The sequence below is a fragment of the Pelophylax lessonae genome (genome assembly GCF_965119305.1).
Source record: "Pelophylax lessonae genome assembly, chromosome: 6".
Classification (NCBI taxonomy): Eukaryota; Metazoa; Chordata; class Amphibia; order Anura; family Ranidae; genus Pelophylax; species Pelophylax lessonae.
This window is the reverse complement of record NC_138773.1, coordinates 255,865,577-255,881,205: the sequence shown is the minus strand read 5'-3', so window position 1 is coordinate 255,881,205 and position 15,629 is coordinate 255,865,577. Positions and strand designations below refer to the sequence as shown.

General features: G+C 44.1%; 1 protein-coding gene across 1 annotated transcript in view; it reads left to right on the top strand.

Annotated features, from left to right (window-relative positions):
- TTC21B (tetratricopeptide repeat domain 21B) overlaps positions 1-15,629 on the top strand; it is a 146,495-nt gene that overhangs the window by 101,307 nt on the left and 29,559 nt on the right. Inside the window, exons 23-25 of the mRNA XM_082260063.1 lie at positions 4,317-4,467; positions 11,175-11,336; positions 14,226-14,421. Of these exons, the coding sequence (XP_082116189.1) occupies positions 4,317-4,467; positions 11,175-11,336; positions 14,226-14,421 (509 nt within the window). The remainder of the gene's footprint in view (positions 1-4,316; positions 4,468-11,174; positions 11,337-14,225; positions 14,422-15,629) is intronic.

Genomic DNA, 15,629 nt, shown 5'->3' with positions numbered 1-15,629 from the left:
TCTGCTGACACTGCTTGTTCTAAAACTGAGTGGCTATAGCAGAGAGAGGTAGTATACCCCCTGGGACTGCCCATGGGTGTAGCCAGAATTTTTTTTTCTGCCTAGTGTCCTACTCCTTTAGGGGGCAATATAACCCAATGGTTATGAATACCAGGAGCTGTGTCCGTCAATGAACATCGGAGAAATGGATTTTACGGTAAGTCAAAAATCCCATTTTTGGATTATCTAGCACGTACCTCTTCCGCTACCTGCAGTTCAGACGCGCCTTTCAGACTCTATTTGACTCCTCAAGTTTCATAGTGCATGTGGGGGACTTAGAGGCCCTTAAAAAGGAGCTATCATCCATATAGTGATGACACCCTTAAAAAGGAGCTATTATCCAAATATAAGCAAATGTTTGTAGATACTGCCAGACTTCTTCTACCCTGTCGTAATGCTTGGTTGGCTAATTTCCCTAGCATGGATGGGGATGACTGTGATAATATTTGGGACTCCTCATTCACTAGAGTGGTGTCTGCAAGAGACCACCTTATCCAATACAAATTCTTGCAAAGAATTTAACTCTTGTTAGATTGGCTAAAATATTTCCTTCTCAGTCACCTAGTTGTTGGCGATGTAATTACTTCCATGCAGATATTCATGTATTTTGGGATTGTACGGAAATACAACAATTATCGCTCAATGAAGTCCAAGGCTTCAATGGACTGGGCATAGTGAAAATTTTGCCCTTTGATACATAGGAGTGCCAGATCTTAGTGTGTTTAAAATCAGTAATGGAAGAGAATCCTTAGGGGGTCTGGAGATGGGTACAGACCAGGGCAAGGTATTGATGTCAGGAGTAATAAGGTCATTCTCTAAGGTGGTTCATCGTTTAGATGAGGTGGCGACATAACCTCTTTTTATCATAAAGGAGCAATTGCTTTTTAATTTGTGTTCCATTGTGGTCTAAGAATTATAAAAAAAAGTCAGTTTACAGTACAGGTTGACTTACACTCACCAGCCACTTTATTAGGTACACCTTGCTAGTACCAGGTTGGACCCCATTTTGCCTTCAGAACTTCCTTCATTCTTTGTGGCATAGATTAAATCCTTCAATCATGTGTTGGAAACATTCCTCAGAGATTTTGGTCCATATTGACATGATAGCAACAAGCAGTTGCTGAAGATTTGTCGGCTGCACATCCATGATACGAATTTTCCGTTCCACCACATCCCAAAGGTGCTCTATTGGATTGAGATCTGGTGACTGTTGGAGGCCATTAGAATACAGTGAACTCATTGTCAAGTTCAAGAGTTTGAGATGATTTGAGCTTTGTGACATGGTTGATTATCCTGCTAGAAGGAGCCATCAGAAGATGGGTACACTGTAGTCATAAAGGGATGGACATAGTCAGCAACAATACTCAGGTAGGCTGTGGTATTTAACTGCTTCCAGTCCGCGCTATAGCCTATATACGGCTGCAGCGCGGACTCACATTTTCGGGAGGCCGTTTTTAAAGCGGTTGTATCCCGCTTTTTGACACTTTTACCTACAGGTAAGCCTATAATAAGGCTTACCCGTAGGTACAAATAATATCTCCTAAACCGGCACGGTTTAGGAGATATTTACAGTGCATGCATCCGCTCGCGCTAGCGGCGCATGCGCTCTGAAGGTCCGGGGGGACCTTCAATTAAGTTGCCGGGAGCTTGCCGGAAAAATCACTCCCGCGCGCATGCGCGGGAGTGACGTCATCGCGGCTCCGGCCAATCAGCGCGCTGGAGCCATCTCTTCCGGCCAATCAGCGCGCCGGAGCCGCCGAACCCGGAAGAGACGACGAGGGATCATGGCAGCGCCCGCATCGATGTCCGGGGGTCCGTGTCGGGGCTTCGTTTTAAGGTAAGTTAAACATAATGGGCTAGTATGCGATGCATACTAGCTCATTATGCCTTTGTCTTGCAGGTTTTTTTTTTTTTTTTTTTTTTTTTTTTTTTATAGGGTTTACAACCGCTTTAAATGGCCTCCCAGAAACAGTCTCCCCGCGCGCTCCCGAGAGCGCACATCGGGGAAAATCTGTGTCGGCCGTGTCCCTTGGACACAGCCGATCACAGATCGTGGTGAATGGCCAATCACAGCGGCCATTCACCACGTGATCGGACCGTCCAATGAGAGATGATCTCATATGTAAACATATGAGATCATCGCCAGCGCTCCTTCCTCACACGGAGACTGCAGTGTGAGGAAGGAGGGAGAGCTGCACAGCGCCGGGGACACAGAAGAATGTAATCAGGGCACTGATCACCAGTGCCCTGATTACAAAAGGTAAAAAACATACACAAATTGCCCACAGTGCCCGCCTACAGTGCCCATAGTGCTGCCAGTCAGTGCCCATCAGTGCCTGCTCATCTAGGCACTGATGAGCACTGACTGGCAGCACTATGGGCACTGATGGTGCTGCCCATCAGTGCTCATCAGTGCCGCTCATCAGTGCCACCCGTCAGTGTCCATCAGTGCCATCCGCCAGTGCCCATCAGTTCCGCCCGCCAGTGCCGCCTCTCAGTGCCCAGCAGTGCCACCTCTCAGTGCCCAGCAGTGCCACCTCTCAGTACCCAGCAGTGCCGCCTATTAGTGCTCATCAGTGCCGCCTATCAGTGCTCATCAGTGCTCATCAGTGCGGCATATTAGTACCTCCTCATCAGTGCCCATAAGTGCCACCTCATCAGTGCCCATAAGTGCCACCTCATCAGTGCCTATCAGTGCAGCCTATCAGTGCCGCCTCATCAGCGCACATGAGTGAAGGAGAAAAATGTATTTATTTTCAAAATTTACTCGCAGAAAATAAGAAAAACTTTTTTTTTTTTCAAAATTTTCTGTCTTTTTTTTCTTTTTTTTTGTAAAAAATAAAAAACCCAGAGATTATTAAATACCACCAAAAGAAAGCTCTATTTGTGTGAAAAAAATGATAAAAATTTCATATGGGTACAGTGTAGCATGACCGTGCAATTGTCATTCAAAGTGTGAGAGCACTGAAAGCTAAAAATTGGTCTGGATGGGAAGGGGGTTTAAGTGCACAGAAGGCAAGTGGTTAAACAATGCTCAATTGGTACTAAAGTGCTCAAAGTGTTTCAAGAAAATTTTCCCCACGTGATTACACCAGCCTGAACCCGTTGATACAAGGCAGGATGGATCCATGCTTTCATGTTGTTTACAACAAATTCTGACCCTACCATCTGAATGTTGCAGCTGAAATCGAGACTCATCAGACAAGGCAGCGATTTTCCAATCTTCTGTTATCCATTTTTGGTGAGCCTGTGCAAATTGTAGCCTCAGTTTCCTGTTCTTAGCTGACAGGAGTGGCACCTGGTATGGTCTTCTGCTACTGCTGTAGCCTATCTGCTTCAAGACTCGATGAGTTGTGTGTTCAGAGGTGGTATCCTGCATAGTTTGGTTGCAACGAGTGGTTATTTGAGTTACTGTTGCCTTTCTATCATCTCAAACCAGTCTGCCCATTCTCCTCTGACATCAACAAGGCAATTTCGTCCACACTACTGCCGCTCACTGGATATTTTTCTCTTTTCGGACCATTCTCTGTAAACCCTAGAGATGGTTGTGCGTGAACACCCCAGTAGATCAGCAGTTATTGAAATACTTAGATCAGCCCATCTGGCACCAACAACCATGCCATGTTCAAAGTCACCTAAATCCCCTTTCTTTCCCATTCTGATGCTCGGTTTGAACTTCCGCAAGTCGTCTTCTATACATCTAGATGCCTTAATGTGTTGAGTTGATGCGATGTGATTTGCTGATTAGCAATTTGTGTTACCAAGCAATTGAACAGGTGTACCTAATAAAGTGGCCGGTGAGTGTATGTTTTTAAAGTAAAGTTCCAGACAAATTGCTAAGTACACCATTCAAATGCATATCTTTTCATTGCTTTACCCCAGAAAACAATATTTAGAATTTTGGGCAGCCATTCTTGTGATAACCTTCTTCTAGTCAGAATAGTCCCTCTGCCACTTCTTGGTTTACCATTCTTGTTTCTTGGATTGGTTTTACTTCTTCCTGGGTCACTGGACAGAGGTGTGATGCAGCCATTGTCCAATTAGCAGCCTAAATCGGAGGTGATCTAGTGTGTTATAACTCAGGCTGTTAAGTGTGCAAGAGGTACATACTGTACATTACAAATGACTGACCAGAATTACAAATCCTTCAGCAGGTAAAACCGAAAACATACAGTATGTGTATTCCGGATGTGTATTAAGCGGTTTGCCCAAAGTATGGGCAGTATGGCATTTTGCCTGGCCTGTCAGCAGTAAATCCCTAATATTTCACTTCACAGATAATTATGGCACTCTCGCTCGTTTGACTGACCTGTTGAGAAGAGCTGGGAAGCTTGAAGAAGTCCCGAAATTTCTAGATCTGGCTGAGAAGTATTCCTCCAGAGCAAAGCTTGAACCTGGCTTTCATTATTGCAAAGGATTATACTTGTGGTAAGTTTGATATCGCAGCTGTAGGATTATTGCCTATTTCTGAAACCTTAAAAAATAACCACTTGTCTACTGGGGCAGTTTTTAAACAATTTTTACACACGTTAAAATCTGCATTTTTTTTTTGTTGCTAGAAAAATACTTTAAACCCACAAACAATTATATATTTTTTGAAAGCCGAGGCCCTGGAGAATAATGTTTGCAGTTGCAATTTTTTTTGTTACACAGTATTTGCTCAGATGAATTTCAAATGCATATTTTCAGGAAAAAATACACTAAAATGGGTTTTAGTACACACAAACTCAATGTAATACCTAATTTCATTGCAAAATTTTAAAAATAGGGTTACATTGAGCAAACCGATATCCAGCATGCCAAGTACTAAAATTGCGCACACCCACGAAATAGCAAAAAACAATGGTACCCAAGATTGTCCATAAGTGATGCTTTAAGAGCCTATACGGGTTATAAATTTAGAGCACTGATCTCCAAACTGCGGCCTGGTGGCTGGATGTGGCCCTTTGCTTGCCTTTATCAGGCCCTCGGGACACTATTCCTCCCACTGATACAAGGCATAATTCCTGTCACTAATCCCAACAATACGGTACTATTTCTACCACAGACCCCGACAATGGGGCACTATTCTTTCCACTGACACCAATGATGGGGCACTATTCTTTCCACTGACCCCAATGATGGGGCACTATTCCTCCCACTGACACCAACTGCAGGGGCCTATTCTTCCCAATGATGGGGCTCTATTTCTTCCCCTGATACAAATAGGGCATTATTCCTCCCAATGACACCAATGATGGGCACTATTTCTTCCCCTAATACCAACAATGGGGCAATATTTCTCCCACTTATATCAAAGATGGGACATTCTTCAGTCCAATGATATCAGGACATTTTCTACACCACAGTCCGGCCCTCTCAAAGTTTGAAGGACAGTAAATTAGTCTGTTTAGAAAGTTTGGAGACCCCTGATTTAGAGTTTACCATGAATTATGGCTCTTAAATTATTGTTCTCGTTCCAATGATCGTGGCAATACTGTGCAGGTGTTGTGCAATCCCCATTTACATTCACGTGCATGCCCTTACACATGCATTGTAGTAAGTTGTGTGTGCAGGGCGACAGGGGTGTTTTTTTTTTTTTTTTTTCAATATTTTTTTTTATTTACATTTCAATTTTATTAGACTTTTTGTTTAACTTTTTTGCTATCACAAGGGGCTAACAAGTCTTGTATGTGATAGCATTGAGCAGGTGACACGTCCTCTTTATAGAGACATCGGGGGATCTATTGGACTACTAATATCTCCACTGCACTCTACTCAAGCATAGTATCCGGGGAATGACAGCTGTAAACCCTGAAGTGATTAAATCTTTGTCACTTCCGGGTTCATTAATCGGGGTAACATCCTCTCACTCAGCATCCTGAAGCCATTTACCAAAGTCATGACTTCCCAAAGGGATGGGAATCAACATGGGCTGAGCTTGCTTCAAACCTTTTACTACCAGGACATTTATAAACATACCTTGATAGACCTGAGTTAAACTGATTATAAACCTGCTCTGTGCAAGCCCCAATCCTCCTCTTCTTGGGTCCCCTGCTAGTGCTCCTGGCTCCTCTCCCCATTTCCACCCTCTAGAATAGAATGCGTTAAGGTAAAAAACCTTCAGCCTTTAGAACCACTTTAACTGCTTCCCGCCCGAAGGCCAGGAACTCTGTTGTTCTGGGAAAATGTCATATGACGGCCTTCTGAGAACGCGCTTTGTGCGGTGGCTCCGGGCTGTGCTCTGGCATGATCTGTCACCCGCTGCGTCCACTGAAACAGTGGATGACAGATCACTATACCGGCCCGTTTCCAGTGTATTGTGATCGCTGTCACAGCAGATCACATGACAGTTGTAAACAATGAATGGCTTCCTTTAATAACATTCATTGTATACAGTTGTGTTGCTAGCTGTAATTGGTCACAGTGATCACATGTTGCAGACAGGGCCAATCACAGCCCATTTATACCATGTGATTAGCTGTGACCAATCACAGATAACTCAACAATATATTTTTTTTCTTCATTTTCCAAAAAAGTGACAAAAAATTACAACTTCAAAAAGCACGCCATGCCTCCAACTAAATATCTCAGACTGTCTACTTTCCAAAAAGGTAATTTGGGGGATATATGTACTGTCCTGGCATTTTCCGGCCTCAAGAATTTAGATAGGCCGTCAGTACATCAGGATTGATCAATTTCCAGATATATACCATAGTTTGTAGATGCTATAACTTTCCTACAGACTAAATAATATACACTGATTTGGGTTTTTTTCACCAAAGAAATTTAGCAGAATACAATTTGTCCTAAATTTATGAAAAAAGATTATTTCTTTGCAAAAGTGTATAACCAAAACAAACTATTTCTCTTTCGTTCATTGATGAACACAGCTCCTGATCTTCATAACCATTGGGTTATACTGCCCCCTACAGGAGTAGTATACTAGGCAGAAAAAGATTCTAGCTACGCCTATGGGCAGTCCCAGGGGGAATACTCCCTCTCTCTGCTATAGGTACTTATAGGAAGTAAGGACCCAGTTTCTTGCTGGGATCTCTGGTACTGGCAATTCTGGCCAGTGAGCACGCTCAGACCTCAGCTCCGTGCTAGGTCGGCCTTGACATAGCCCCACTGGACGAGGGCTGGCCTGCGAGTTAAGCGCCTCGTGAGATTGCATGCGACCAGGTCTTGGCCCGATTCGCAGCGTTCCTTCTGGCCGACAGCCCTCCATTTGGATGGCGAGGAGTTCTGTCTGGAGCAGTGCCCACCTGGTTCCTGGTGTGCTGAGTAGCTCTCCTCCCTTTTCCGACGAAGGTGCAGGTTCCCTTTGGCACACACAAGCCATGCAGAGCAGAAAAGGGGTTTCCTTTCCCCGCCTATTTGGACAAAATTGTCGCTAAACAGTGGGGACAACCAAAGCGTCCCCTTGGGGTCCCTAAGTGATTTTCTAGGTGTTACCCCTATGAGGAGTCTCTTATTAAGAAGTTGACTGTTCCACCGGTGATAGACCCTCCGATTTCTAGATTGAACAAGGCAACCATGATTCCAGTTGAAGAGTCCCCGGCTTTTAAGGATCCAGTTGACAGGAAGGCGGAGGCTGTGGTGGCAATATGTACACTCTGACTGGTTCGGCACTGAGGCCAGTATTCACAATTGCCCCGGTGTTGCAAACTCTGACCGAGTTGGCTAAGCTTTTAAGCCATGACCTGGAGGGAGAACAGCCCCCCTACCTTTGCTGAGCCGGTGGACCAGCTGGTCCAGGGGCTGCAGTTGCTCTGTGATGCCTCCTTGGATGTTGCTGACCTAGTAGCTTGGGTCTCTGTTTCGGCAGTGGTCCTTCGGCGTGTCTTTTTGCTCAAATGCTGGTCTGCGAACCAGACTTCTAAAAAGGCCTTGACTGATCTTCCCTTTCAAGGAGATCGTCTGTTTGGAGCTGCCCTGGATGACCTCATTAAAGGTCTCACAAGGGGGAAGAGTACCTTTCTTCCACAGACTACCAAGGCCAAGGAACCTCGTCGTAATCGTGGGCCCTCCTTCTCAGGTTATAAGAAGTTTTTTTGTCCCCCAGGGTCGACTGGACAAAGGCTCATAGCCTTTCAGGGCCTCCTCTGGAGGATCCAAATGAACCTGGTCTGGCAAGCCGAGAGTGGGCTTCTCCAGACCCCCAGACAAGGTTCCCTGGTACTAGACAAGTGGGTCCACAAAGTCATTCAGTCCGATTACAAAATCGAGATCAGTCTTGTCCCCCGGCAAGGCTCTTTCCTTCCAACTTGCACCTGTCCCCAGACCACTTACAGGGTCTGTTTTGGGGCGGTACGAGATCTGCTGCTTCAAGGGGTGATTGTCCTGGTTATGACTTCGGAATTTTACAGGGTTTTTAGTCAAACCTGTTTACAGTTCTCAGGAAGGAAGGCAAGGTGCGTCAAATCCTGAACCTCAAGGCGCTGAACTGCTTTGTGCGGATACAGAATTTCAGAAAGGAGTCCATTTGCACGGTGGTGGCATCCCTGTGTCAGGGGGATTTTCTTGCCTCGATCAACATTAAGGATGCTTAACTTCACGGTCCAATATGTGCGGTCACCAGCGCTTCCTCTGCTTTGCCGTGGAAGAGGAGCATTATCAGTTTGTGGAGTTACCCTTTGGTCTCGCCTCTGCTCCTTGGGTCTTTATAAAAGTGTTCGCCCCGGTGCTAGCTTTGTTGAGCAAACAGGGGATCGTGGTACTGGGCTACTTGAATGACCTCCTTCTACGAGCGGAGTCTCCTCCTGCTCTGGTGGACAAGCTGGAAATCCCCATACGAACTCTGCGGGAGTTTAGCTGGATTCTAAATTTTCAGAAGTCTGCTCTGGTTCCATCCACAAAGCTGGACTATCTGGGTCAGACTCTGGACTCTGCCTTGGCTAGAGTGCTCCTTCCTCTGGACAAACTCCAGAAATTGCAGGCTGCAATTCGTCTCCTGCTGTCCAGCAGATGGTCATCCTTCCAGACTTGCATGCGGGTGCTGGGCCTGATGGTGTCTACCTTCGAAGTGGTGCAGTTTGCACAGTTCCATATGAGGTCCCTGCAAAGGGATATTCTGGCCAAATGGAACAAGACTCCAAAGTCTCTGGACAATCAGATTCGGCTGAGCTGGGGAACAAAGGAGTCCTTGATTTGGTGGCTTAGTTTTCCGTTGCTTTGGCTGGAAAAATCCTTCCTCCCCTTGTATTGGACAGTGATCACCACAGATGCCAGCCTGTCCGATTGGGGAGGCGTCCTTGGCACAAGAAGGGTCCTGTCGACTCTGGAGGTAGCCAGCATTTGAAGGTGGGCAGAACGGTTCGTTCCATCCCTCTCTGATGTATACATTCCCGGGGTGGAAAACTGGCAGGCGGATTACTTCAGTCAGCAGGAGTTGGACCAAGGGAAGTGGTCCTTTCATCCTGTGGTGTTTCATCAGTTGTGTGTCCGGTGGGGCATCCATGAGGTGGATCTGTTGACATCTTGGCTCAACAGAAAGGTGCAGAGGTTTGTGGCGCGGTCACAGGATCCACTGGCAGATGCCACAGACACGCTGATGGCTCCGTGGGGTCAGTATCATCTGGTTTAAGCCTTCCCTCCTCTCAAGCTTCTGCCAAGACTTCCACGTAGGATCGAGGCAGAAGGGATTCTGGTCATCTTAGTGGCTGCAGACTGGCCTCACCAAGCTCGGTACACCGACTTGGTGCGGCTGGTCGCCGACATTCCTTGGAAGCTTCCTCTCAGGGAGGATCTGCTGTCCAAAGGACCAATCCTCCATCCTGCTTTACAGTTGCTGGCTTTGACGGCTTGGCTGTTGAATGCCAGGTGCTGAAGGATAGAGGTTTATCTGAGTCAGTGATTCCTATGCTGTTAAAAGCTAGGAAATCTACTTCTAGGAAGATCTACCATCGTACATGGAAGACGTACATTGCGTGGTGTGAGTCTCTCTCGCTCCTTGTTGGTGGCTCAGACCTTGACCCCCTTCAACATGGGGTTGAACAGAAATTGGCTTTGAGAACCATCAAGGGCCAGGTGTTGGCTTTGGTGGTCTTCTTCCAACGACCCTTGCTCACACACTCCCTGTTGCGTGCCTTTCTTCAGGGTGTCTGACATTTGGTTCCCTGTGTCCCAGGCCTAAACATCCTAAGGAAATTGCCTTGCATGCCTTGGATGTGGTCCAGGCAATAAGGGTGTACTTGGCAGCTACGGAGTCTTTTAGGAAGTCAGACTCACTATTTGTCTTAAAGCTGAAGGACTTGATATATGCACACACACATATATATATGAGCACAAATGGTGAGTTAAGACAAGATGGTAGCTGGACAGGAAACCTAGAGCCAGACTGGGATGAGTTATCCCAGGCAACCTCCAGGACGGCTGACTTGATCTGGTATCCCTTCAATAAGGTTCCAAATCTTAGCACCACGCCAATAAGGGATCTCCCATAAGCATACTTGGGTCCTCAATGAGTATCTCTCAATAAAGCAAATAAATGCACCTCATATACCTCAGAGTGTATATATGTGTGAGTGTGTGTGTGTGTGTGTGTGTGTATGTATGTATATATATATATATATATATATATATATATATATATATATATATATATGTATGTGTGTGTGTATGTATATATATATATATATATATATATATATATATATGTATGTATGTATATGTGTGTGTATATATGTATGTGTATGTATGTATATATGTGTGTGTGTGTGTGTGTGTGTGTGCATATATATATATATATATATATATATATATTATACTCTTTTTAGGATGATGGACTTGATATTGATATGTATTTATTTATATTCTATTTGAAGTGCAGATATACTGATTGTTTTCTTTAAGAAATTAAATAAGCTGCTGAAAGTGTGTAAAAAAACAGAGGATTTAAATCACTCTAGGTGCTACTTCCCTCATTTCACCATTACTATAAGGATACCTTTTATACTCCTAGTTGTAATGCCTTACTGTAACCTGCCTCTGGGAATCAACATACATACAAATATCTGTCATCTGATATTATTACTATAGATTCCTATTAGCAGTCATTTGGCACAGTTTAAAGTATGGTCTGTTTAATAGCTTTCCCCTACCTGTAAATGTGACATAGATGAAACCTTTCCCATATTCTTCTTTTCCCCAAGGTACACAGGTGAAGCTAATGATGCCCTCCGACATTTCAATAAAGCTCGTAAAGACAGCGACTGGGGACAAAATGCCATATATAACATGATTGAGATCTGTTTAAATCCAGATAATGATACTGTGGGCGGGGAAGTGTTTGACAACTTGGATGGCGACATGGGGTAAGAAATGTATTCTAGTCTGCTTCTTATTTAAAGGCAAGTTCAGTCCAAAATGTGTCATTTATTTTCTGAATGGAGGATAATGAGACAAACTAAACTATCGGAATCTTAGCTACCTCACCTGCCATTCTGTAGGTCTAATATGTGAACACTTCACCCATCAACCTTCACTTCCTGCTTTTTGTGTGATTGTTTCTGAAGCCATTTGGTTTTACACACTGAAACAGACAAGCACTAAGAGCCAGTTCACATTAGCGCGACACGACTCCTTACTACTTCGGGAGGCGACTTGTCAGTCCCGTGCATCACGACTTCGGAGCGACTTGCAGGGACTTCACATAGTGGAAGTCTATGCAAGTCGCTCCGAGGTCGCCCCGAAATAGTACAGGACCCTTTTTCTAAGTCGGAGCGACTTGTGTCGCTCCTATTAGAACGGGTCCTGTAGCGGTCATTGGACCGCGAGGGAGCGCGACTTGTCAGGCTGACAAGTCGCCTGTCAAGTCGCGCTAATGTGAACCGAGTCTTAATTAATTGTGTTTTCATTTTTTTATGTTCAGGACTAAAAAGAACAAAACACGTTTTTAAGTTTGGGTAATGAGCATACTGTGCCTACAGGAGGTTTGGACACTATTGTACAGCAGAGTCTATGGTATAGTATGGTCCAAGATGCCATATCCCTTACAGATACATTTTACAGCAAAAGGATTTGGGATTTTTTAGGCGTCACTAAATAAAAAACATAAAACAGTAATATTTATTGAAAACGTGTATAAAAAGCAATAAATACACTTATGCACAAGAAACCACCGATCAATACACGTCATATCCTTCCAGTCAACCAGATCTTCACCTGTTGTTACTTGTGAGTCTAAAGTGTCTCAATTGCTAAAAACCTTCATCCAGGACGGATGGGTGGTTGGTAGTCACAGCTAAAAGCATATATAAAATCAGCCAAGATTCAAACCTGCGACATCAAGGTGGTTGCTAGTAACAAACACAGCGGACTAGTCAGGCAATTACCCTATCGGTTTATTGTCCTCTGCTAGGGCCCACTGTGACTGCTTTCTTTACAGGAGGTTATCTGCGTGCCTCACACTGGAGCCAACACCCTGATGAGTACTAGGTGTGCAGAGGCAACAGGGAGGATTCAGAGCTCCATTAGGTCAGAGAACAACTATTGCTGGTCTAATTTGCCCGAATAAGCCAGAGGGTCCCGCTAGGAAAGAGGAGGGAAGATGACACTGATGGGTACAAAATATCCATAATGGTCCTTCATGCCCCACTGAAAAGAATTTCTCTGAGAGAGAGGGTGGTGGCCATGGTGGGACACAGATCCTAACAGACTAAGTGCAGTATGAGAAAAACCAAACGTGTTTAATAAAGCTAATTAGCAACTCACATGTTAAAAGGAGCAAACAGGAATATCACATGGTCTAAGGCATAATCTTATGGTGGTCCCAGGGTCATCTCTGAAGGGCTTATCAGGGCTCTGTGTTCCTATGACTGATGTATCTGGATGTCAGTCGAGGAAACGTCAGCTCCAGACTGTGAAAACCAGCATGGATTGCAGGAGTCACCAGACTGGAAGTGGCGTCAGAAGGGGACTGGAATTGGTCGTCGACAACTTCCGGCCCCTCTTCTGAGGTCACTTCTGGTCCAGCGACTTCTATATGCCATACTGGTATTTACAGTCTGGAGCCGGTGTTTCCTCGGCTGACATCTAGATACTTCTGCCACAGGAACATAGAGAAATATGTTAAATTGGCCACACAGTCTTTTGTGACTGCAGTAGAGGCCTATAATAACAAAGTTTCACCCAGTGGAGCTAAAGGTAACTCCGATAAAGTAGACTCCATAAATATAGGGTAGAAAGATTCCAGATTGTCAACATCAGAAGGCATAGGGTAAACATCCCTGCATTTGTTAAGAGTACATGAACTGGGAGTCACTTATAACAAGACTGTCACCTTCATGCCCAGACATGTTGAGACCACATGGTGGTATTGAAACTAGCTTGAGATACGAGACAAGGCCTTGGGTACTTACAATTTCCAGCCAGCTTGTGCTTGGGGGATCTAAGAGCTGGAACAGACCAGAGACCAGAGATGGGAGCTCTATGCGACTCTTTGCAACACAGTAGCAACAACTTTCTTGATGCTGAATGGGGGGAAAAGTGCCACCAAGTGGATGACATCAGCACTCAGTCCTTCAGAGTTAACCCCTTCCCGATCAGATTTCTCATATTGTGAGTCTTCAGAGGCAGGGCATGCACATAGGCAATGCCAGCAGTTCTGGACCTGAAAAGTGCTCCATGGCTAAAGTGCAACCAGAACGGTGTCTGGAAGGTGCCCAACACAGTTCAATGGGGTCTGGGTAAAGGGTATAGAAAAACATTGAAAAAACAAAAGCCAGCAAAAATGGTTACACTTTTCCCAGCAAAGCTGAAGAAATTATGTATATCTTCTTAAAGGCACTAGCAAAAGACTGCGGCATGCTGGGAAGAGATGGGGTTATTCTGGGCTGGCCTACAGTCATTTATTTTTGTTTTGTTTTTTAATGTGAAATTCTCCTGTAGGCACCAGTATTAACCAACAGTAGATGACTTCCCATGTCCCTCAATGGACAAGAGAGAAACAAGTTTGTTATAGCGATGTATACAAATATCTGAAAGTCTCAGAAGTTGAGTACTGTAGATATTTGTGGTAACAGTGATAATGTGGTGAGACATTTTGCTAAATTCAGCTAACTTTCTGTCCTGGCGATGTATACTGCTAACGTTCAGTTTTGTACCTTTTTAGAAAAAAAGGCTATTAACACAGAACATTTGGACTTATACACGTCCCTTCACATAAATAAACATGTAATTCAGCTTTGCCTTTCATTTTGTAGGAACTCCACAGAAAAGCAGGAGTCTGTACAGCTTGCTGTCAGAACAGCAGAGAAACTTCTTAAGGAGTTGAAGCCGCAAAGTCTCCATGGACACATCCAGCTTCGAATTATGGAGAACTATTGCCTGATGGCAACCAAGCAGAAAGCCAATGTAGAGCGCGCTCTAAACACATTTACTGAAGTAGCAGCTGCAGAAGTAAGATCCTTTTATCTAATAAATAGTGTGTGTTCTGTCATAAGAAAGCTAAATCATTTAATCAGTTCACCCCAGCTTACTCTGGTGTCCTTTTCTGCTTAACACAGGTTATGCTTAAACAGACTACACAAAATATCTTCAGTACAATTTCATGAAATAGCTCTCAAGAAAAAAAAAATACATTTTTAAAATCTATTGATTTTTTTTTTTTTTTTTATAAACCTTACTCACTACAGAACAGATTATCTTCTCCTTAAAGGACCATACATATGTTTGTTTGCCCCCTTTTTCTTTTTTTTTTTTTTTGGTCTTTATTGCTTGAATCAGAAGACATGTTATGTTTCATATAAATATGCACTGTATTTTTGGAAAATTTAGTGGGTACGGATAAGCAGGACACGGGGCTTCTAAATTTACTTGTGATAGAAACAAGCAGTGTTAGGTCCTATTTATGGAGCGATCTGGGGTAAATAAGAACTCAGATCTCCCCTCTACAATGTAAAGCATTAGATTAAAAAAACAACATTGATCTAGTGCTTTAAAAAAAAAAAAAAAGGTCTACCCCTGTACATATTTTGCAGGATCCTTATATATTTAGTTAAAGGGGAGGGGAGAGAGGAGAGGGAGGGAGGAGGGGAAAGGGAAAGGATGGGGGAAAGGGAGAGGACAAATGAATTATTTATTTTTTTGTTTATTTTTTTTTCCTCTTTCCTCTCTCTTCTATCCATTGCCATTTAAGGTAATTTATTTAAAGAAGGGAAGGACGGGCAGAAAGGGGGGTGGGGGAGAGGAGGGAGAAAGGGGAAAGGAAGCGTTACAGAAACATTGAGTGGCGGGGTTACAATGTTTGCAAGGGAATACATTAAACTAGGTACTGGGCAGGGCGGACCTATCTCTACCCCTAAAATGTAGTTGAATACCTCCAGTGGCTATGTGGGGGCTACATTAAGGGTGCAACGGAGTTTATAGATACCTGCCCCTGTTTCTGTTCCCCCGCCCCCTCCTGTGGGCTTTTTTTTTTTTTTTTTCTTCTCTCCTCCCTTTTCTTGCCCTCTTCCTCTACGGGATTGGTACATCCGAACTGCCCATGCAAGAATGGTGATTTTGAAATTGTGTGATTTTTTTTTTCTCACGGTGATGTGTTTCTCTGTCGCTATTTGCCCCTTTTTTTTGTTCTCTCACATTTTTGGAAAGTGCTGTGAAACCAT